The sequence below is a fragment of the Ovis aries genome, chromosome 2, assembly GCF_016772045.2.
Source record: "Ovis aries strain OAR_USU_Benz2616 breed Rambouillet chromosome 2, ARS-UI_Ramb_v3.0, whole genome shotgun sequence".
Lineage (NCBI taxonomy): Eukaryota > Metazoa > Chordata > Mammalia > Artiodactyla > Bovidae > Ovis > Ovis aries.
This window is the reverse complement of record NC_056055.1, coordinates 120262165-120285434: the sequence shown is the minus strand read 5'-3', so window position 1 is coordinate 120285434 and position 23270 is coordinate 120262165. Positions and strand designations below refer to the sequence as shown.

General features: G+C 36.3%; 1 protein-coding gene across 1 annotated transcript in view; it reads right to left on the bottom strand.

Annotated features, from left to right (window-relative positions):
* COL5A2 (collagen type V alpha 2 chain) overlaps positions 1-23270 on the bottom strand; it is a 148978-nt gene that overhangs the window by 60711 nt on the left and 64997 nt on the right. Inside the window, exons 2-6 of the mRNA XM_004004513.5 lie at positions 14528-14752; positions 11885-11898; positions 6870-6902; positions 5768-5800; positions 4258-4311 (exon numbers count right to left, since the gene is read on the bottom strand). Of these exons, the coding sequence (XP_004004562.1) occupies positions 4258-4311; positions 5768-5800; positions 6870-6902; positions 11885-11898; positions 14528-14752 (359 nt within the window). The remainder of the gene's footprint in view (positions 1-4257; positions 4312-5767; positions 5801-6869; positions 6903-11884; positions 11899-14527; positions 14753-23270) is intronic.

Sequence of the window (23270 nt, the reverse complement as noted above, 5' to 3'; positions counted from 1 at the left end):
TTTAAATTAACTGTATGTTCCTGCTTAACTTTCCCCCACTTAAGAAAAGAACATGATGGATCTTTGAACAGTGTTTGTGGTTTTCCTCATCTAATTTTTTAATGTTTTACATAGTTCCTGGCTCATAGTAGACACTCAGTATATGATTACTACATTTTCGCATTTCAGTTTCTTTCTCTAGTATTGAAGTCTGATACACTTTATTTTCCCTACTACTCCCAAAGGTAGACCAGACCCATGAGAAGCAGGGGGAAAGGCATGGGGATGCAGCCAAGTCTAGTTCTCAAGGAAGTGAGCAATGAGTTACAGCTGCCAAATTCCACCCTCCTCCTAACCCACATTCTGAAGGCAGCTTGGGGAACAGCCACGTCCCCAGTTCTGGAAATACTCCATCTCCTAACCTCATCATTCCCACAAGTCTTGTTAAGTATTTCTAGCTTTTTAACCCTGGAAATTCATAATAGGACCAAAGAAAGGAAAGCAAGGATCAAAGAACTCAAAATGCAATATGATTTTACTAGTTAGAAGCAGGGATTAAAAGTAGATAGAGATATAGATATGATGAGTTAAACAGTAAAAGAAGTTTACCATGCCTACACCTGAGACTGTCTCTCAGCACACAATAAGCAAACACGAGCTGATACAGTGGCGGGAGGAAGCAAAGGGCAAGCAGAGTGGGGAGGAGAGGTGGCTTGCAGATGATGGTTTGGGGGGAGGGTGGCATAAGAGCTATTCCGAAATTTAATTAATATATATTCTTATATATTCAAACACTCTGTTTGACATGTTTACTTCTTGGCGTAGTGGCATAATTAAGGAAATGTATCTATTCAAACAGAAGTAGATAACAGCCTGAAAAAAACACATTTTGAAAACTGATTTCTCAGAAACTGACTACTCACTCTACTCTTTTATCATTGTATTACATAATAGAGGCTAATCTTCCATTGCTGCCTAAGGCTTCTAGATCATACAAATGTGACACCATGGTCTGGAAATGTATGCTGTCAATGGTGGCATATAAAACATAGCAGTCTGACCTACTCAGACCACTATGTGTGGAAAACTTAATGTGTTTTTAAAATGTGAAATTCCTAATTAATAATCAGGTATTGTTAATACAAAAAACTGAGCTAAAACATTCTCTCTGCTCCCAAAGAGATTTCCAAAGCAAAACCAAAAACTACCTTTAGTGTCACTGGGAGTAGAGAGAGGTTTGGGTAATATTAATCCTCAAAAATTTGGTCTTTTCCCCAGCCCTCTGTGATTAAAAATCCTGTTTCAAAGTCTGCTCTGAAGATAGCCCACTTTTTCACTGACTTCATGATGCATTCTATGTCTCCATGGTATCTCCTCTAAATAGCCGACATGATCTACTTTTATACAAATTGAGGTTAAAATGAATAACAACCTGTGAAAATCATCCAAAACTAAGTGAACATAATAAGCAAGACTGTAAGTGAAAATAAGGAAAAAAGCCTATAATACATGATATTTTACTGATAAATATTTAAACCAAAAACTATAACCGCAAAACATATCAAAATACATATTTTCATATTTCCAGGTGTGACGAATCACAAAAGTTTTGTATGAAGGCAAGCATTCTCTCTATAATCATTCTTTCCCCACCCACAGGATACTTCACTGTCTCAGGAGACAATCCACCATAAAAAGTACTTGTAGATTGTCACTAGGTGGCAACGTTTAAACATTCACAAATAGGAATAATAATGCCCCCAAATCAGAAAGAACTTTTCTCACTGATAGTAATATAACACACACCCACATTATGAAATATGAGAGTTAGTAATAACTGGTATATTCTCCATTTTGCAGATGAGGAAAGAGACCTATAGAGGTTAAGTGACAGGCGCGATTAGAATTCAGTACACCATTGGTTGCCGTCCATCTCCTGACACGTTGCTAGTTCGTCAGTATGAAGTTACCAGGACAGTACGCTTAAAACTAAGGGTATGTGTGAGCGAGAATCATGATGATCCCTGGCTAGTAATGAGGGCTTCATGAGAGGATCTCTGCATCAGTAGTTCTCAGTCTTGAGCAATTTGCTCCCCTCCCCACTGCCAGGGAACATTTGGCAGCACCAAGAGATATTTTTATGTTACAATTGTATGGCGGGCGGAGGTGGGGAGGGGGTGGGGGCAGGTGTTCCTACTGGCATCTAGTGGGTCGACACCAAGAATGCTGCCAAATTATCCTACAAAACATAAGGAATTATCTGTCCCCAAACATCAGTGGTGTTAAGAGTGAGGAACTGCTCTATTTTATGAGCTTTCTGTAACCTTTGATGGTAACAAAGGGGAGAAAAGTGTCATACATGACTGCACTACCAGCCTATATCGCGGCATCCACAGCTTTTGTCCACGTAAGGATCTTAGGACCAGCCAGTCTTGGACCTGAGGTAAAACATTCTACCTGTAGGCATTTGTGACATCACGCCAGTATCTTGGAAAAAGTTGTGGTGGAAGTATTTACACCAGAGAAATCAGCAAAAGCTATAGGCATTTTTTTAAAAAAATAAATCAGTTATTAAACACTAGGCCATCACACCACTGCTTGCTAGGATTAGAGAGGAACAGATTTCCTACTTGGGTATCGACCAGAACTGTCTTGCTCAATTCCAAATAAATAATTACTTCTCACTCTTTTTAACACACACACACACATGCACACACTTCCCATTGATTGTCTCAGACTAAACCAAGACAGGAAAGGGAGCCTATCACATACTAAGTCGAGAAGAGAAGAGAAAGGAAAGAGAAGACAAAGAGAAGTGGGGAGTAGATTCATTGACCCCTAACAAGAAATTCTGTAATCCCATCCATGAGTTTCACAGCAGCTTCCACCTACACTTAGGACTCAGTTTTATCAGTTATTCTGGGCACAAGTACATTGAGCCGCAACGTTTCCTGCATGACCCCCACCGTCCACCCAGCTGAAGTCATGTTCCACCTGCCTCTGACATGCCAGACTTCTGGACAGACATCCAAATATCTACCAACAGGGTTTCTTCAGCTAGCAATGCTGGTGAGGCAGCATGGCAGAACACCATCAAAGAATGGGCCATGAGGTAATCGGAAACCAGCTTTACTGTCCACCTACATGGCTACGACCTTCTTCCTTGGGACCACTGTCGTTTACCTGCATGCCTGCAAATACTTTCCATAACTTCAGTTGCAGTTTGGAAAAAGTACTGGCATCATCCCTTTCTTGGTGGAATGAACAGAAGCAAAAAGCAGTATCAAAGATGAAACCAGGGGAAAAGGTTCCTAGTAACATGATCTAGAATATTTTTTTTCCCTACTTATATATTTAAGGTGGTTTGCTGCTTCCTTGCTCATCTATTTTTCCCATTTAGATATGGGTAAGTACATACTTGGAAGGTTAAAAACCCATAGAAAGTTTATCTTAGTAGATATCATTAGACAGAAAATTAAATAGCAGAAATTTTTCAGATTGAAACATAGGATAATGATAGATTCATCTGAATCTATTTTGACACACAAATTCATCTAAGTATTGCTATTGATATATAAAAGACAAATTTTGAGGGTAAGATATAAAAGAGAAAAATGATTGCTATAATAGGAATTCTTAATAACAGAAAACATTTAGCATGTATTATATAATAATCTCAAGGCTTATCTCAAGAACATAGAGTTGATTATTTAAATTTAAAGGTATTCCCTATGATAATGAATTTGTTGATGTTTAAAATTACTCCTTTGATTAGCTCTGCAGCAGCTGCCCAATGAAAAAGGCAGCATTACTTGGGAAATAAATTCATTACAAAACCACTTGAAAGAAAATTGTGTCCTCTAATAATTTCTTTTTCCTTTATCCAATTTGGTTATTCCTGGAGCAACCACAGATCACACGGCTTGGGTGTTTTCTCTCAAGGATGCATTGTTGGCACTGTTTACTCATGAGTTAAAACTTCTGAAAACAGTATGAGGTATTCGTCATGTTTCCTTAGATTCTACTTTAATTTGACCTCATAAAGGACACATAGATATCATCTGTGTCATCTGAGAGATCATAGGTAATTATTAGCATGTGATGCTTCCCTCTGAATCAGGATCAATGCACAGTCACTTCATGACCTGAATTCTATGTCATGTTTAATAGATGGGAGAAAGGAAAAGTGCCGCTGGCTCTTTGCTGCATCCACGGAACTTGGCATGGATGGGCTTACTTGTTAAAGTTCACAAAAAGGGAGCTCCACTGTCAACTCACAGGTTTTCCTTTGGGGCCTCTCTCTCCTCTCGGTCCTTGTGATCCCGGTGGTCCCTAAAACAGAAAATGATGGTTATGTCTGTAAAACATGTATGCTTCAGATAATTTTGCTTTAAAGGTTACTGATATAAGAAAACCGAAAAACAGAAATATCATCTATTTTAAAATTTCAGCTGAAGACTACAGAAAATAAAGCCATGTATGTATAAAAGTTCTGTGTATACAGAAAGGCTGTTTATTTTCACACTGAAGGTTAAAGACGTGTGAAGAAGTAAATATAACAACATCATACCCAGTGAGTTGTATGAATTAGTTCAAACAATAATTGTAAATTTGCAAAGATCATTTTTTTTTTTGCTCTCTTGTCTTAGACACAAAAACTTACAATTCAAATTTTGAGAACTACATTATTGTCCAAACTCCAAATCTTCAATTTTTCTAAGGAAAGGTATGAATTCATGTTGGTACATGGTATCCCAAACTATTCATCGCTATTCAAGTTGCTGATGAAAGTAATGGCAAAAAAAAAGCTTATTCTGCTCCTACCTTGTGTTCCTTCAAGTATCCAATATCATTTTTTAGCTTTGCCTCATCTCCATTGTAAATTTAAAACCCACCAAGAATTTTCCAAATGGTAACTGCAATTGCAGTTATTTTTCCATTAAAATAACAAATGATTATTATATTTCAAAACTGGCATTTCATGCTTATATCTTAAATTAACTTTTTTCCCCAGAAAATGGCAGTTGCCAGGAGAATTTTATTTCTCTTCAAAAGAGTTTCAACTGAGTTATAAAAATTTGATTGTGCATTTACTCAATCCAAAACACAATGTTGTTTAAAAGCAAATGCTTCAGAATGACTACAGCAGGTCTGTTGAAGTGTATCAGTATTTCACTTACATTGACCTAATGTGCTTTAAAATTTACAGCAGTGTGTGTGTGTGTGTGTGTGTGTGTGTGTGTGTGTGTGTGTTACGCATCTGGCTACCTGTGCATGCTACCACTAATCCAAACCTGAAATCAGTAGTCTTTTATGCTGAACCAGAAATATGCCATCCTGATATATATCTTCTCAAACTCTACTGTAAAATTTACTGATATACCAATATAATACATATTAATATACTGTTATGTAATAGTAAATATTACAACAGAATATATCAAAATATATCAATAATATCAAGTTCTATTGATTTAATTTTAATAACAGATGAAATTAACAGTTTATTTCATGAAATAGATAAAAGTAGTCTATCCTTAATCATTGTCAACAAGACTAATATGCCCTAATTTCAATGAGCACAGTTAACCTAAATAGGGTTCATCAATTTCATTCACTGCTGCAAAGAAATGTTTAAACTATAAGGTGTTTCAGAACAAAATGTTTCAAGAAACCAAGCACATCATTGTTTTATAATCTATTGTCTTTTCGTGGACATAATATCTATAAAGATTCAGTATCTCAAAGAACTTCAAGAATACCATGAATACTGGAGGCAACTACTTACTGCAGGTCCTGGGCGTCCACGTATGCCTGTCACCTAAACGATAAACGAGACAACACACAGAGAGAAAGTTTCAAAGAGTTTTAGAAACTCAATAGTCGAATGGATAAGAAGAACAAAAGGCCCGGTTATTACTTTAGAACAAATGGATGTTAGCAATTGGTGCCCATTCCATCCCCAACTTTCTTATAAGGCTAAGACATTAATTTAAATTCTAATACAAGGAGGCAGTACCGGTATAGTGATTAAGAGCTAATGCTGGATCCAGGAAACCTACGTTCAAATCCTAACTCCAACCCTTACCAATTGTATGACCTTGAACTAATTAATTATCCTCTCTGCACTTAAGATTCCTCTTCTGTAAAATGGTGATAATGATTATGAAATTAACTCCCTCTCAGAGCTGTTGTGAAGACAAACAAATAAATATTTAGGAAGTGCTTAATACAGTACCTTAAGCACTGTGCTTTTAAATGAACACAACCAATATGAATGGTTTCACTTTTTAGGTAATCTTTGCTAAAAACAAGTCAATTTAAAAGCAAAGCAAAAATGCAAATATTTTCAAATAAATCAACATGCTCTACTTTCATCTTAACAAAATGATAACTCCTTTAAAAGCAAGAAGAATAGTGAAGAACTTTCATCCGACATAATGATAAACTTTATGATCATCTCCAAGTCTAGATAACGCTTAAGAACTCTATACACTGTGGACTTTACATCATGATAATAACATAGCATATTTCTAGAAGTGTGGCACATTAAATCATGCCTCTCCACTTGGATGATATAGCTAAATATACTATAAAAATATACATCTTAATTATCACTTTATATTCACATACAATATATTTAATTTTGTAAAAGCTTGATTTACACCTTTAGTCATGGGAAAATAAATAAAAGTCAGGAAAAATAAACATGAAATATCATATCAAATTAAGAATTGATCTATTTTATATTGCTTGCTTTATACTAAAAGTTTGGTTATAAAATGATTAAATTCCCTATTTTTGAAAGTATATATATAAACAATAATATACAACGAGGCTATAACTAAGTTTATCAAATACATGAAAAATGTATATACATGTATACTTACAACAGGTACTAATCCTGGTTCTCCCTTTTGTCCCTATGAAGTAAACAACAAAAAAAATGCAATTAGCAAAATATAGTGGCTTATTGAGCATTAACATGTTATATGAAAATATTCCATGTAGACAATGGAAATTTGCATGCAAGAAAGGTAAAAAATAAAATGAGAAAAAGGTTCACAATCAATTTTAGAATACTGACTGTATTCATGAAAAAAAAAAACACTGCTTCTCTCAAAAACATGAAAATAAAATTAATCCACTGTGTGAAATGTGTAGTTCCCGTTCAGTTTTTACGGCAGTCAGACCCAAAGAGATGATTAGCAATGTCACTGGTGGTACAGTGGATGGGATACAGGTTTGATCCCTGGCCCAGGAGGGTCCACCCGCCACGGAGCAACTAAGCTCGTGCACCGCAACTACTGAGCCCGCGAGCGGCAGCTACTGAGACTGAGCACCTGGAGCCCACGCTGTGCAGCGAGAGAAGCCACTGAGGTGAGACCCTGCCCCTCAACTAGGGAGTGGCCCCACTCGCCGCAACTAGAGAAAAGCCAGGGCACGGCAGTGAAGACACAGCGCAACCCAAAGCAACAAATAAGTATCTTTCTAAAGAATAAGAAATATAACTAACAACAAAGAAAGGCTTGTGATTAAAAAAATGTAAAGTCAAAGCACCATAGGAAAAACCACCCAAAGACTGAAAGCACAAAGGAAAATCCAGAAATATGTTTATATTTTTTATATTTGAACTCTCACACTCATATTACATGCCATTTAGTTTTTAGTAACTTATCAGATGCCAATCCCAAAACACCTGCCATCGTTTTCTTTTTTTAAACTCATGGAAGACTATGAGAAATAACAAGAGATATCTGATCATCTTTTAAAGAAAAAAAGGAAAGAAAATAAAAGACATAATGATATTAGGGAATTCTCAATATCTGAGGAAAACCTAGAAAAATTATTATTTGAACAGGAAAATAAAAAATAAGAAACTATCATAACTCAAAGTAAATAAAGCATAATTTGCTTTTATCTTTATCTTAACACCATCTTTGCATCTATATCTTAACACCACAGATATGGATGGAATTTCTTTTGATTCTTAGAACTTTAGATTTTCAAAAATTGTATTCTTATAGCATGATGTCAAGTATGTTGTTTAAATAACATTGGTTGAATTATATCTTTATATACCTCTACTGTGAACTCCCCCAGTGGCTCAGATGGTAAAGAATCTGCCTGCAGTGTGGGAGACCCAGGTTCAATCCCTGGGTCGGGAAGATCCCCTGGAGACAGGAATGGCAACCCACTCCAGTATTCCTGCCTGGAGAATTCTATGGACAGAGAAGCCTGGTAGGCTACAGTTCACGGGATCTCAAAAAGTCAGACATGACTGAGCGACTAACACACACATACCTCTATTGTATCACATATTCACTTGTATCATTTATTTCAGTATTTGTCTTCCAATAGATATTGGTCTCCCCAAGGTAATGATTATCTACTTTATATTCTCAGTTGGGCACACAGAAGTTCTCAATAAAATTAATATAGTAATTATCATTAATACACTATAAAAATGCTTTGTCCCAGGTAATTATAGAGCATGAATGCATTAAGAATTATATCCAAACTATAGGAAAAACAAGGGTAATGAATTCTACTTTATTTAACTTCTCCTTTCATATACACTGTCTTTACATATGTTTATAAAAATAATAGGAGTTCATAGTAAGGAATTAGGATAATAGAAAATAGAGAGATAAAGTATATATCATAGTCAATCAGGAGATAATCACTGTTAACATTCTGACATCTTAGCTTTTCATCATGTACCTGAGTTTCACCTAAACAATGCTTCAATATTTTACTTTTAGATTTTATCTTCATTTAAAAAATTACTTTACAATCTTGATAGTCTTAATTGTGGACTCAATAACAGAACAATACCCTGATCATACTTGCTGATTCTAATGCTGAGGTAGCTAATCCTCAGGAAGTCAGGAATAAATTGAGAATTCAGAAGAATTGGAAATGGCTCTACAGAGGCAGGCAGATCCCTCAAGGCAGAACCCAAGAGACTGAAAAACACCCACAAAAAGACTAGAGGAACAGGGGCCAACACACATGAGCAGCGAAGCAGAGAAGCTTATCTCTGCATCCTCCCTCTGCTACCTTCTAGACTAGATCTTTTTGTTTTTAACAAGAAAGTAATACAAAGTAACCTTTTAAGAGTTTAAAAAACCTTTCTTTGAAATATCAAGAGAATTTTACTTGTTGGGAGAGGGTATGTAAATCTGTGTCTAATAAATAAAGGACTCTAGTGGCTCAGATGGTTAAGAATCCACCTGCAATGAGGGAGACCTGAGTTCAATCCCTGTGTTGGGAAGATCCCCTGGAGGAGGGCATGGCAGCCCACTCCAGTATTCTTGCCTGGAGAATTCCACGGACCAACGAGCCTGGCGGGCCACAGTCCATGGGGTCACAAAGAGTTGGACATGACTGAGCAACTAAGCACACACATACATGAGAATAATTCCTTTTTGGAACAAGTCTAGAAATACAAGTAAAAAGGGAGGAGAAATTATTTCAGCCAAAATTAGAAAAACGAGCCTTCTACTGTTCCACAATACTTGATATGGGATTGAATGTTCTATAATCAAGTTTTGATAACAAATTTATCTAATGATTCTATGTATTTCTTATTTTGGAAATAAGTCAAAAATGAAAATATTTGTCATTTTGTTAATACGAGCTTTGAATAAATCAATTTATGTGGAATGATAGCTTTACTAAATTTGATTCTCATACCCCTGGGAAACATAAAATTCAAGTATTCATGTTCAGATGAGAATTACAGTTTAATTTTACTTCTCATCTGTTACTCATCACTTAATGCTATGTGGATATGCCTCATCACTTTTATAGGAGCCTTTACCACAAGAAGCAGTCACAGTTATTTTTCCCACCATCACGTCATCTGCATTATTTGCCTCCTACAGGATTTTAACAAAGGTTCAGTAATCATTTGGTGCTTAACATGAGTGAATGAATAAATTATAAATAAAAATCAATATTATATAAACCTAGCACAAAGTGTGTTTATACAATATCGCTCTGCTCTCATATTTCTGATGACTTGATAATAAATGGCAGAGACATGAAGATAAGCACGTAGCTAGAATGTGTTAAATTAACAGCTGCTTTGAGGATGTCCTTCTCCAAGCTGTCCCACACCACCTTTGGAAAGAGGCAGTAAACTAGACGACACAGCCTGACAATTGTCCCTCAGTAAACTGGATGATTACTACCCAAATTAAGTTGATTACCTCAAGGCAGTTCTCACAGTCAATTCCTTTTTATTTCACAGATTGTTTAACTATTTATCTACTAATTCACCTATCTATCTGTTTGCAGGCTATATTCAAACATTTAAGTTTCATAATTTTTTAGCTTTCAAATGTAAACCAAATGTGAGCTGGCATTTGCAGCCCTTCTCCTCTGACATATATTGACATATAAATAGCTTCACTGATATTTATGACAAATAAGATGAATTTAAGGTATTGCCCTCTGAGCCAAAAATGTAAAAAGTGACCAGGACCTCCCCTTGATTACATCACTTTTGCTTACCATGAAAGTATTGCATTGAATTGTACAATTATTAATTTACTAAATTTCCATTGCATGCAAAGGCAAAGAATTTAAATTTGCTGTCGAATATCTCCCATGAAAATTGAGATGACTCCTCATTTTCATTCTTAATTCCTGTGTCCATCCCATCTGGATAAGACTGAGCAAATGTCATACTTTTCAACTTTACCAGAAAACAAAGAACACTTCCAACGGGATGGAACTCTCTCACTGAATGGGATCACTCATGTCCAATCACTGGTGACTCAGACGATAGTCTGTCTGCAATGCAGGAGACCTGGATTCAATTCCTGGATCAGGAAGATGCCCTGAAGAAGAGAATGACACCCACTCCAGTATTCTTGCCTGGAGAATTCCATAGACAGAGGAGCCTGGCCTGCTATAGTCCATGGATTGCAAAGAATTGGACAAGACTGAGCGACTCTAACACACACATGTCCAGTTAACAAGTGGCTAAACTGAGTCGGTATACCAAGGTCTTGGCTACACCCCATTATTGTCCTGTTAAATGTAATGCTTGTTTCTGGGATTAGATTTCAGGGTCCTTCAATAAGAAGAGGAGAGAAAGGGAGACGATGTGTGTCAAGTCATTCAGTTAATTATTTTAATTGAATCTTTGTGTGTGAAAGTCGATCAGTCATGTCTGACTCTTTGCGACCCCATGGACTTTACAGTTCAATGAATTATCTAGGCTAGAATACTGGAGTGGGTAGCCTTTTCCTTCTCCAGGGGATCTTCCCAACCCAGGGATCAAAACGAGGTCTCCCACATTACAGGCAGATTCTTTACCAGATGAGCCACACAGCAAGCCCAAGAAAACCGGAGTGGGTAGCCTATCCCTTCTCCAGCAGATCTTCCTGACCTAGGAATCAAACCAGGGTCTCCTGCGCTGCAGGCTGTTTCTTTACCAACTGAGCTACCAGGGAAGCCCCAGTCAAATCTTTACTTCTCAATTGATGGGAGAGCGACCACAATTCCACTGAAGTAGAACAAATACCCTCCCACCATTTCTTTCTTCTTTTCTTCATTCCTTACTTCATTCAATTAAACATTTATTGCAGGGTCTACTGCATTGCAATTAGACACTTATTCTATTATATATAAGGTATATGATTAACATGACATAGTCTCAATCCCTTAAGGATTCACAACCTTCTGAAAGAACCATCTATAAATAAAAATTTTTAAAGTGAAGAAAATAGAGATCTATAATCTATAATCAAAGTAGCTAAACTATGCTCGTATAGTTATATTCGTATGGTACTTTACAAAGGGCTTTCAAACTCTTCAAAGCCAGAATTATGTAGATATCATTAGAATTTTTTAAATTTACAAAAATGAAACTATGCAAAGTAAAACTTACCTTTCTTCCTCTTCCTATAAAAAACAAAAGAATAAATATATTATTTTATGCATACATAGTTATTAAGAATCTCAATATTTATTTCAATAATTTTTATAGAGTCAGAATTTAATTTAAAAAGCTTTCCCTGTCACCAGTAGATAGAAATCCAAATTATTTTGCACCAATATTTTCATAAGAGGCAAAATAATGTACCCTTAGGAAAATTCTGACATTTGAATATTCTTCACAACCTTTATATAGAAAAAAATTAACTATTAAAATTGTAACTAATTATCTTCAATCAGTATTCCCTATTTTTGGTTTTTATACTTTTTTGAGTAGGTTATTCATTCACATGATTTTTTTAAAACCTAAATTATATTAATAAAGGTATAGATTGTACAGTGAAAATTTTCCTTGTCCCCTTTTCTCTATGTCCCACATTTCACTTCTCATCAGAGGTCACTATTATTGATTTTCTTTTAGTCTTCCTAACCAAGAACATAATGGAACATTACATGTATTAAAGTCATTATTTGAGTTAGTAGTGTTCTAAAGTTTTCTTCAGATATATCTTAAATATTTTGTTTTGTTTATCCTTAACCCCTTTATCCTATATATTGCTACTATAAATGAGATATTTTTATTCCTATTACTCATTCTATGAAGTAATATACAAATATATATAGTTATTCCTATTATTCATTAATATTCATAGAATGAATAATAGCAATAAAAATATAATATTTATAATAGCAATATATAGGTGACTCAGATGGTAAAGAATCTGCCTGCAATTTTGGGGACCAGGGTTCAAATCCCTGGGTTGGGAAGATCCCTTGGAGAAGGGAATGCCAGCACACTCAAGTATTTTTGCCTAGAGAATTCCATGGACAGATGAACCTGGAGAGCTACAGACCAGAGCTTCACAAACAGTCGGACATGACTGAGCGACTAACACACATACATTCTATGAAGTAATTGTATACAGTATATCTATTAATTTGTTAGTTTTATATTGCACTATCTTACTAAATTGTTTTGTAGCATTTTCTTACTCCATTCCTTAAGTAAGTACACAATTATATTTTCTATTAATTGATCATTTAACCTCCTCTTTTCTAATACCTAAACTTCTAACTTCTTGTTCTTGTCTAATTGTTTGTTCAGGTGCAATTAATAATGTTCAATTGTTCTGTAATAATGGAAATAAGGGTTGGTCAGAATTTTCATCTGTCCTGTGATGATATATTTATTGGTGTGTTCTTTATCTCATATGTTTAGTTAAACGGTCTCATCTTTGCCTTATAGTATCTTCGTATCAACACTGTTGTCAGTACTTTTTAAAATTATCCATCATGGAATAAATTGGGCTTTCCTAAATCACCTATTTTCAGGAAGTCATGTATTTTTCTCTCTCTTTTTTTTAAATATTTGCAGGAGGTTGTGTATTTTGCTCTTTTTTTGTTGTTGTTGTTGCTACCATTGTCTCAACATGCACTTATCCCCACAGGTTTAATTTTGCTTTACTCCCGGGGATTCTGTGCAGATCATATCCACTGCAGGTAGCCCTTTAGTGCCTTGTTTATCATTCCTCCCATTATATCTTCCTTACTGTGTGCATGCTAAGTTGCTTCAGTTGTGTCTGACTCTTTGCGACCCTATGTAGTATGTAGACCACCTGTTGTAGCCCACCAGGCTCCTCTGTCCGCGTGATTCTCCGGGCAAGAATACTGAAGTGGGATCTTTCTTATTACATGGCTAAAAGTTAAGTTTGGGTATTTATTCCAGGCCAACTGTTACTGTTGAATGATATTCAAGAGGCTAATTGGTAAATTACTGTGTAATGTTTCCGTGAAAATACTTTTGAGCACTTCATTATATTTTCTGTTATTTACAGTGAAATTTAGGGGAAAAAATAAAGCCTTGACACTGTCTTGACGAGGGTGCATGCAAGCCTCCATTCATGACTGCTAAAACAAATAACCCAAAAGTTTAATATTAATCTTGTCTGGTTCACTAAAATAGATAACCATGAACTTGTTTCTCTTATATGTAAGTTTTCTAACATGTATACTCAAATACAGTCTTTGTTAAACACAGACACTTTTCTCCAAAAAAGAAGCTTTAAGAACCAATAATTTATATTATTGTTTTCTCCAGAAAACCCATTCCATTCTCTTGTTTCTCTTAGCCAATATTAAAAGCATTCTGCATTTATGAACCTGTGTAACACAGGGTGCTGTGGCACTAAATTACATTAGAAATTATTACTCCATTTCCAAGGGTAATGTTGGCACAGGGAAGAGAAATGTGTTTTTAGATCTCCTCTTAGACATTAATGGACTTCATAGAAAACCAACAAACATCTTGGAGGCACGAGCATGGATAGGGTAACAAAAGAACATCATAAGTAGTACAAGGAATTCTCAAATCAGACATAAACACTTAAATGCAGCCCAAAAAATTCCTCACTTAAGAAGAAATAACTTTCTTTTCATTACTGTTAGATTAAAGTGGGTGAGTGAAATTATTATGCCAAAGACTACTGAATAGCAGCTTAATTATTCTCTTGGGTTGCTGAATTCTGAGAGCAAAAAACACTGTAACTATAAAGATAAGTCACTGGACAAATTCTGAGTTGGCCTTATGCATTCTTACCAAAATTGGTATTGCCACCTCCAGCTGTATGTGGACAGACAGGACAGCATTCCCCAGGGGGAGTTACGGGGTCAGCACATTCAAGCACATCCTGGCACTGTATCTTGTCACAAAGAATGGCGCCATTGTCACAGACACAGATCTGGCAAGGGGCGGGTTTCCAAATGTCCCTGTTTAAGTACATCTGACCATTCTGGGTGCAGGCTATTTCTTCACCATATCCTTCTAGAATAAGAAGAAAAAAAAAGAGGTTAGTGACCTGAAATTTCAGAATCCGGGAAATATTTAGGAAGGTAACTTATCTTGTGGGTTCTAAAATATCTGGGCTAAGTGGTAGCCTCCTAAGGAGCCAAACACAAATGAGCTTGCTCCATGAGTATTTAAAGACAAACATGTAATTCACAATTAAATTACTATGAAACATATTGTAGCATGATGGGGGCAGGGAAAATGATCCAAAGTATACTAAATCAGAGTGCTTACCAAAATCATTTTTGAAGATACAAATAATCAAGCAACGTAAGATCATGTTTGAGGGATAAAAGTAAACCATTTGAAAAGAGGGGGAAAAGAAGAGTCCTAAACAGAATACATAATTTCAGTGTTTGGTGAACCCTATGTGACTTTAAACTGACTTGAAACTTTCCATTAGTAAATCCCACAACAGAAAACAATAAGTATTCATATATCATGAAGAAAAACTTAAATTCACTTTAAACATTAAGATAAAAAAAGCTAATGGTTACCCATTCATGGAGTGGATTTCCGCTAAACATTTGAAAGTAGTTTCCTAAACTGTAGTGGAAATGAAAAGCTTATACAGCCAATGCATTAATTATCTTTGTATCGAAATTAACTAAGTCAGGACCAAGACAACATGGTAACCTATTTAATATCTGCCAAATACTTTTCTATATTTGGATTAAAATTTAATGCAGATTTGGAAATATATATGCACTTTTATACACATAGCAATTCTATTATACATTTACTATAAAATAAACACATACATCTTTAACATTGTGATTCTCAAGAAACAAAACTATAGTATTTTAAAACACAATGTGGATCATAGATCCTTGCTTAATTCCTTTCATTTCCAATTACTTAAATTCAAAGCTCCTTTTTAAAGCCTAAAAGTCCTCCAGTCCCTTCCTCCCAAAGGAATCAATACAACTTGATCCCTTTTGCCTGACACTGCATTTCCCTTCCTCAACTCCAACTCCAGTAGCTCACTATCACAGTTTGCTACCTGCCTCCCACAATGCTTCTCTAATCTCTAAAAGTAGACTTTCTTTATCCGATTGATATGCTTTATAGAAAGCTTTAAACAACTCATTCATCCATCCACCCATCGATTCATTCATTTTGTATTATAAGCAAGATAATTAAACATTTACTAAAATGGAACCTCTAGGCAAAAATGACTGCTTTTATAAGGTTTATCACAATTAGCATTTTTAAATTTATTTTTACTTGTTTATTTTCTTATTTCCACCACCAGGCAATATAAAAGTGAGAACTAGTGTATCTTGCTCAGCATGGTATTTCTAAAGCTTGACATCATACCTTGCATAGAATCAACATTCAACAAGTACTTTTTCAAAGGGTGGACATGAATGAATGAGTGAATCTAAATTATGGTTCACTAAAATTGTACCACTACTTTACAAAAATAAAACTAAAAATTTTTTAAATGCATTTACAATACGTTTTTGAAAAAATAGTTACATTTAGTAACATTTACATATCTTTCACAATAAATATAGTCAAATGCTAATACAGAACTACAGACAGAAATGATTTCAGTTTAAAGAGACATTAGTCTAAATATCCATCTTCATAACTTCAGAAAGCTTTTCTTGGATAACGGTCTTCTCACTGCTTTATGGAATACTTTGCCTCACATATTTAGTCTCTCATCACAGATATTTGGTAAATGGAAAATTGTTTTCAAAGCATGACACCACATCCTGGCTTTTGTGCTATACATAAGAAAAGCACAAAATTTCTAATCTGTCTAATCTTCACCAACAGATGTTTATCACATACTATGTAGCTCATCAGTAAAATAAAATTGGCTCTGTCTATCCAGTGTTACTATAGGCATGCTCAAGGAAGGAGAAAATAAGTATCTAGCTTTAACATGCTTTTCTGCGGAACTATTTTGAAAACATAAGAAAATAGTACCTCAAAAAAGAAATGCTACTTGTAGATGAAAAGTCACTTTGAAACAATGTAGTTTCAAGGTGAATGTTTCCATAAAACACAATTTCCATAGAAATGGATTCACACCCATAGTCCATTGGGCTAGTGCATTAAGTACAAAAAAATACTTTTGTTCATTAAGTTTCATGATTAAGACAGAAATATCTAATCACAAGGACTAAGTGCCATTGGCTGAAAATGAGATACACCACAAGTTCAATTTGCTTGCTTCTCCCTCGCCACATCCTGGGAGGCAAAAGTGTTCACATGTATTTACAGAGGGTTAAGTGGGCATTCTGAAGGAGATCAGCCCTGGGATTTCTTTGGAAGGAGTGATGCTAAAGCTGAAACTCCAGTACGATGGCCACCTCATGCGAAGAGCTGAGTCATTGGAAAAGACTCTGATGCTGGGAGGGATTGGGGGCAGGAGGAGAAGGGGACGACAGAGAATGAGATGGCTGGATGGCATCACGGACTCGATGGACATGAGTCTGAGTGAACCCCAGGAGCTGGTGATGGACAGGGAGGCCTGGTATGCTGCGATTCATGGGGTCGCAGAGAGTCGGACACGACTGAGCGGCTGAACTGAACTGACTGAAGTTGGCATGTGCCTAGTACTGCATATGCAAAATATTAAAAGCATTCTGCTCTCAAAAATATATACTATCATTGTGAAGTGGATCTCAATTTCACTGGTGAAACAATCATAAATGGGGAAATAGAGAATATGGAAAACAAACAACAAGACGACATACAATGATGTTGTTGATTAAATATCATTAAAATGTGTGAGAGCCTCTTCAGGGGTGAGTTATTCTGCTCTCTGTGTCTCCTTCAGGGTTGGGATAAAAGGACAGACTCTTTCATAGGTCAGTTTCTTCCTGAAAGCTTAAAACAGTTTTGACCTCAATCCAACTGACAAAGAAGTGGGCCACTATCTTACTTTAAATGACAATGTTAAAAGTTAGTTTTATACTCTGAGTCATCACTGGTCCATTCCCCCGTGAGGATTTATAATTAAATTTAGGATGATGTGGAAAGTTAGTTGGAATGCTTTTAAATGGCAAGGAGATGAAAACCCACATTCGCTGCTAAACCCTGCCTTCTCTTCCCCCGCACAGAATCCATGCACATCCCAGAAGGCACAAAAACTCAGTGAACTCTCATTGTTTGTGTCTGAATGAAAGACATGTACAAAGAAACCCTGGGTGGAAAGTACAGGGTGGCTTGCAGTTCTCAAGTCTGTACATGGCAGTTGTGTACCTTATGATTATGTTGTCTTTTCTGTTTTCTACATAGATGTTTATTTAAATGAAAAGAAAAGTAAAATAGAGGAAGCAAAATTGCAGCCAATTTGCAGTGAAGCAGTCATGACATAATCATTTTATGAATGACAATATTATTAAAAATAACTAAGAATTTTTATATGACATTCTGAGAGGGTCAATACCATCCTCCTGATTCCTCTATAGAATCATAAAACTAATGCAAGCTGACATTAGCCTTTATTGAAGGCCCAGAAGTTTAAAAATCATTTCTTATAAAATCTGAAAAAGCCCTCCAAAACCAAAAGTACTTTGACACTTGTATTTTTTCTCCGTTTATATTTTTTTAAACTTTCCTATAATTGAGGAGGACTGATAGATATCTGATTATATTGCCATTATTTTGTAATCTCTCATCGTGTTGTAACTTCCAGAAATTTTATCTTCCAAGCTACATGTTTCTTTCACTCTTACCAAATGTTCCAACAAACTGAACCAATCCATTGCAAAGTCATTGTCACAAACGTCTTGGCACTGATCTCTTAAGAGAGAAGAGATATATTTTATCTGACCATGTTTTGTTTGAGAGTAACTCAGTTGTTCTGTGTTTCTCAAACATCCTCAAAGATTTGTCTTCTCACAAAGTTTAGGTGCTTTGGAATTTGGCTGTAAGAATTCAGTTCTTAATCACTAGATGGCAGACCAAATCCACCATCTTATTATAATAAACAATTAAAAACTCAGCCATCAGAATTGCTGTTTGACAACTATGGGCCACACCCTATGGCTACATTTCTTTATAATTATACTTGTGTAAAAAAGTGTGAATAGAAATGGCCTTATTGAAACCTTTGACTGTTCAGGAGAGATGCAGTTCTATTTTTAATATTAAATTATTGGGCTTTACCTAAAAATTTTGAAAAATACACAAAATAAACCTTCCTAAGCCTATGCTGGACATTCTGTAGACACTGACTGAAGAACTTTCTTGAAGAAATAATATGCTCATCTATCACAGAAATTTTAAATATTTTATTCAGAGAAGTGTTTTTTCAGATCGTTGTATCTCACTAGACTGTGAGCTCCTTGGGAGCCAGACATGTATTCATCTCGGTAATCTTCATACCCAACGTTACATAATCAGGATGTGTACTATGGACCTCTATTTTGAAGGAAAGGGAAATGGGTCACTTGGTGGTTCTTGCTAAGTGTACCGCTGACATCTAGACTTGTGTCATAGCAGCTCATATTTTGAAACAAAAAAATTTTAAGTTAATAACAGTCCTTCAGCCTTCCTTGGCTTCCCTGGTGGCTCAGACAGTAAGGAATCCACCTGAAAAGCGGGTGACCTGGGTTCAGTCCCTGGGTGGGGAGGATCCCCTGGAGAAGGGAATGGCAACCCACTCCAGTATTCTTGCCTGGAGCATTTCACGGACAGAGGAGCCTAATGTGCTACATGACTGAGTGACGAACACACAGCCTTCCTGGCCCACTTGGTCTAGGTCCCTTTGGAGGTTATGGAAGTCTGGGCTGACATTATTTAAAGTTTCTGTAATTGCAAAAGTTTTTGCAGGGTTAGAATCGTGGCAGAGTCAGCTGGTGGCCCCTTGAAGTGGGCAGAGAATGCTTTACGGGGCAAAGAGAATGCAGCAGGGCAGCCTCTCTGGTCCCTATGGACCAAACCACAGATGCTGCCTTTAGCAATGCACAGCAGAGCCCCAGCTGCTGGACTCCGTTCTGGAGAATCTTCCAAGGAAATCTCTCCCTTCCTTCTGCTCTCAAGCACTGTTTATCATCACAAGAGAGAGCCAAAGAGGTTAGAGTGTTGAGTCCTTCCTTCAGACCCTTCTGACGCAGTGCCAACAGCTCTGCACTGATCATCTCTCTTTCCCTGTTTGATCCCTCACATTTAAAAAATTAGATTCGTATGAGGCCACCAGAGATAGCTGAGGGGGTCGTGTCACATACTTTGACAATACTTTTCCACCTCAGCCTCCAGGTCTGAGCGGGTGGAGAGGTGAGTAAGAAGCAGACCTGTGAAGTTTTGCATCTTTTGTTACTTCAATCCACTTACAGATTTTTACTTTCCAATAAACCATCTGAATTTAAATCTCCGTTTAGGATGATTACACAAATTATTACTTTCTTGTGTCCTTCTCTATATTTTTCTTACAATTGAATAAAGTCACCTCTCAATGATTATTTAAGCTGAGTTGAATTTCTTTCCCACCAAGTAACATACTTAATATTCTAAAGCAACATAATAACAATCAATTATGAAAACTTATCTTGAAATTTGAGAAAGTAAAAAGAAGACAACCAAAACACAGTATTTCAGTGAAACACAGAAGTACAGATAAAATGAGATTAGATAAACTGTACAAAGGTAGTTTCTTCAATACAATCATGAAAGTTTTCTGTCTCATGTCCAAGGGCTTTTTAGTTAACTAGTAAAGCTGCTGTTTTTCCTTTACTTAAAATGGAAAAAATACAAAGGAAACTTTTATATTGGGTACTACTTAGCTTTCCATGTATCATTGGGAAATCTAAATAACTGTGGCCAAAATGTGATACTAAAACGGCACAGAATGCTCATGCAATGCTCATCTATGGTTTTGTCTGGAAAACCAACTTTCAGTCTGTTAATCCATTTGACATAGATTTTTTTTCTCCAAACACAAGGCTCAATAATGAATAGCTGTAAAAACACCACAAAAAGAATTGAGCCTGCCTTATATTGAATACACTAGAAACGTTAGTAATAACATCTCTAGCAAATTCTAGTCCTATTCTCAAATATTATATTAACCCTAAGTGAATAATTAAGTAAAATCTGTGCCATGCAAAATGTGTCTGCTTGCCTAAATGCATGAAAGGTTTTGAATTGTGTTGGATGAAGTCTGGGTACTTAATCTATCCCAGCAATGACATTGCTTAAAATAAAGAAGAGAATCAAAAATCTGCCTAGCCCTTTCTCTCTTCATATGGGTACTATCATGAGTTTTATGTAGTCATAGATATAAATTTATCTCCTGAGACTGCGGTCATGGAGTATCTGGAGATAAGTAAGTAGCAAATCCTGAGAAGTGTATAGTATCCACATTAAAGATTTCCTTCATTTCCTTTACTTTTAACTCAAATGTCACTTTCTCCATGAAGCTACCCTGACCACTTTACAAAAAATTGAAAACTACCACACACAAACCCATGTCTCTCTCCATCCAACAATCCCTGCTCTATTTTTCTTTAATGTGGTATTTAGCACTTTTGAACCTACTATATGACTGTATTTTTGTCTATTTTTTCCCTCCTTGTGATAGATTTATAGCTCTATAAGGACAGATATCATTTATTCTGACTTGTCCATTGATATATCCTGATATAGCCTGGGATTTTAGAATAGTAGTCAGGATCATAGTATATGCTTATTAAATATCTGTTGAATTAATTTTTAAATTATTATTTAGTTATATTGAGTTTACTTCTTTATTTATTTATTTGTTATTTGTTTTTTGCCACTTTAGGTGGTAGTTGTCTTATAATTGTAGAGTTATTGTATGACTAAAAAGAGTTGTTGTTATAAGAGAATATCTAGTATGGTATGTTCAAAAGAGTATAAGATTAAATATTATATATAATAAGACTGTTAGAATCAAGACAACTCTGTATCTCATGATTTCTTTGCAGGTGCATTTCGCCTTCTTTTCCTATCTTTTCTCATGCAGAGGAATATTCAGGCTTCTAGAGAAAATCTAAACATCACTGTAGTCAGTTATTCCTTCTACTTCATTCTTTATTGGCTTGTTCTTTACTCACTGCCCTCACTCTAGCTAAACTGAACTTGCTCTTACACTGAGCTGAACATTCCACAGTTCTCAGTGGTTCTTTGACCACATTCATTTTACTACCGATGATTCTAAAGTATTTTGAAGTGTCTAAAATGAACCTCCCAGCATCAAGGTCTTTTCCAATGAGCCAACTCTTCGCATCAGGTGGCCAAAGTATTGGAGTTCCAGCTTTAGCATCAGTCCTTCCAAAGAACACCCAGGACTAGTCTCCTTTAGGATGGACTGGTTGGATCTCCTTGCAGTCCAACGGACTCTCAAGAGTCTTCTCCAACACCATGGTTCGAAAGCATCAGTTCTTCGGCGCTCAGCTTTCTTTACAGTCCAACTCTCACATCCATACGTGACCACTGGAAAACCATAGCCTTGACTAGACGGACCTTTGTTGGCAAAGTAATATCTCTGCTTTTCAATATGCTATCTAGGTTGGTCATAACTTTCCTTCCAAGGAGTAAGCGTCTTTTAATTTCATGGCTGCAATCACCATCTGCAGTGATTTTGGAGCTCCCCAAAATAAAGTCTGCCACTGTTTCCACTGTTTCCTCATCTATTTCCCATGAAGTGATGAGACCAGATGCCATGATCTTCGTTTTCTGAATGTTGAGGTTTAAGCCAACTTTTTCACTTTCCTCAAGAGGCTTTTTTCGGGGCAGGAGGAGAAGAGGGTGACAGAGGATGAGATGGTTGGATGGCATCACCGACTTGATGCACATGAGTTTGGGTGAACTCCGGGAGTTGGTGATGGACAGGGAGGCCTGACGTGCTGTGATTCATGGGGTTGCAAAGAGTTGGACATGACTGAGCTACTGAACTGAACTTAACTGAAAGTGAACCTGAAGGAGCTATCTCTTTGTGCACCATTACCTCTCGAGCTAACTTCTGAAACCCATTTCTAGCGCTTTCACTCTGAAGACATAACTTCTATGTTTATCCACTTGAGTATATCTAGAGACCCGAACTAGAATCCTTCATACCCACTTTTGTCCTGGTCTACCCTTGGCTCAGATGGTAAAGAATCTGCCTGCAATGAAGACCTGGGTTTGATACCCAAGGATCACGGAAAGGAATGCAACCCACTCTAGTATTCTTGGCCTGGAGAATTCCATGGACAGAGGAGCTTGGCAGACTAGAGCCCATGGAGTCGCAAAGAGTTGTACATGACGGAGTGACTATCACTATCACCAAGACTTAATTTATGTCTATTTTGTAGCTACTAAAAATTAGAAGGTAATTTCTCTGAAGAACAGGAATGAAATGTTTTTTACCTTTCTTTCTGGTATTCCCTTACCATCATTTCAGAATATAAATCTATCTCTTTAATTTCATGTTCAGCTTACCTACTGTAATGCACATTACTGTATAGAAGTCACTTTATTTAAGGGTCAAGCCTCAACATCAGTCTCAACAGAGGACAAATGCTCCAGG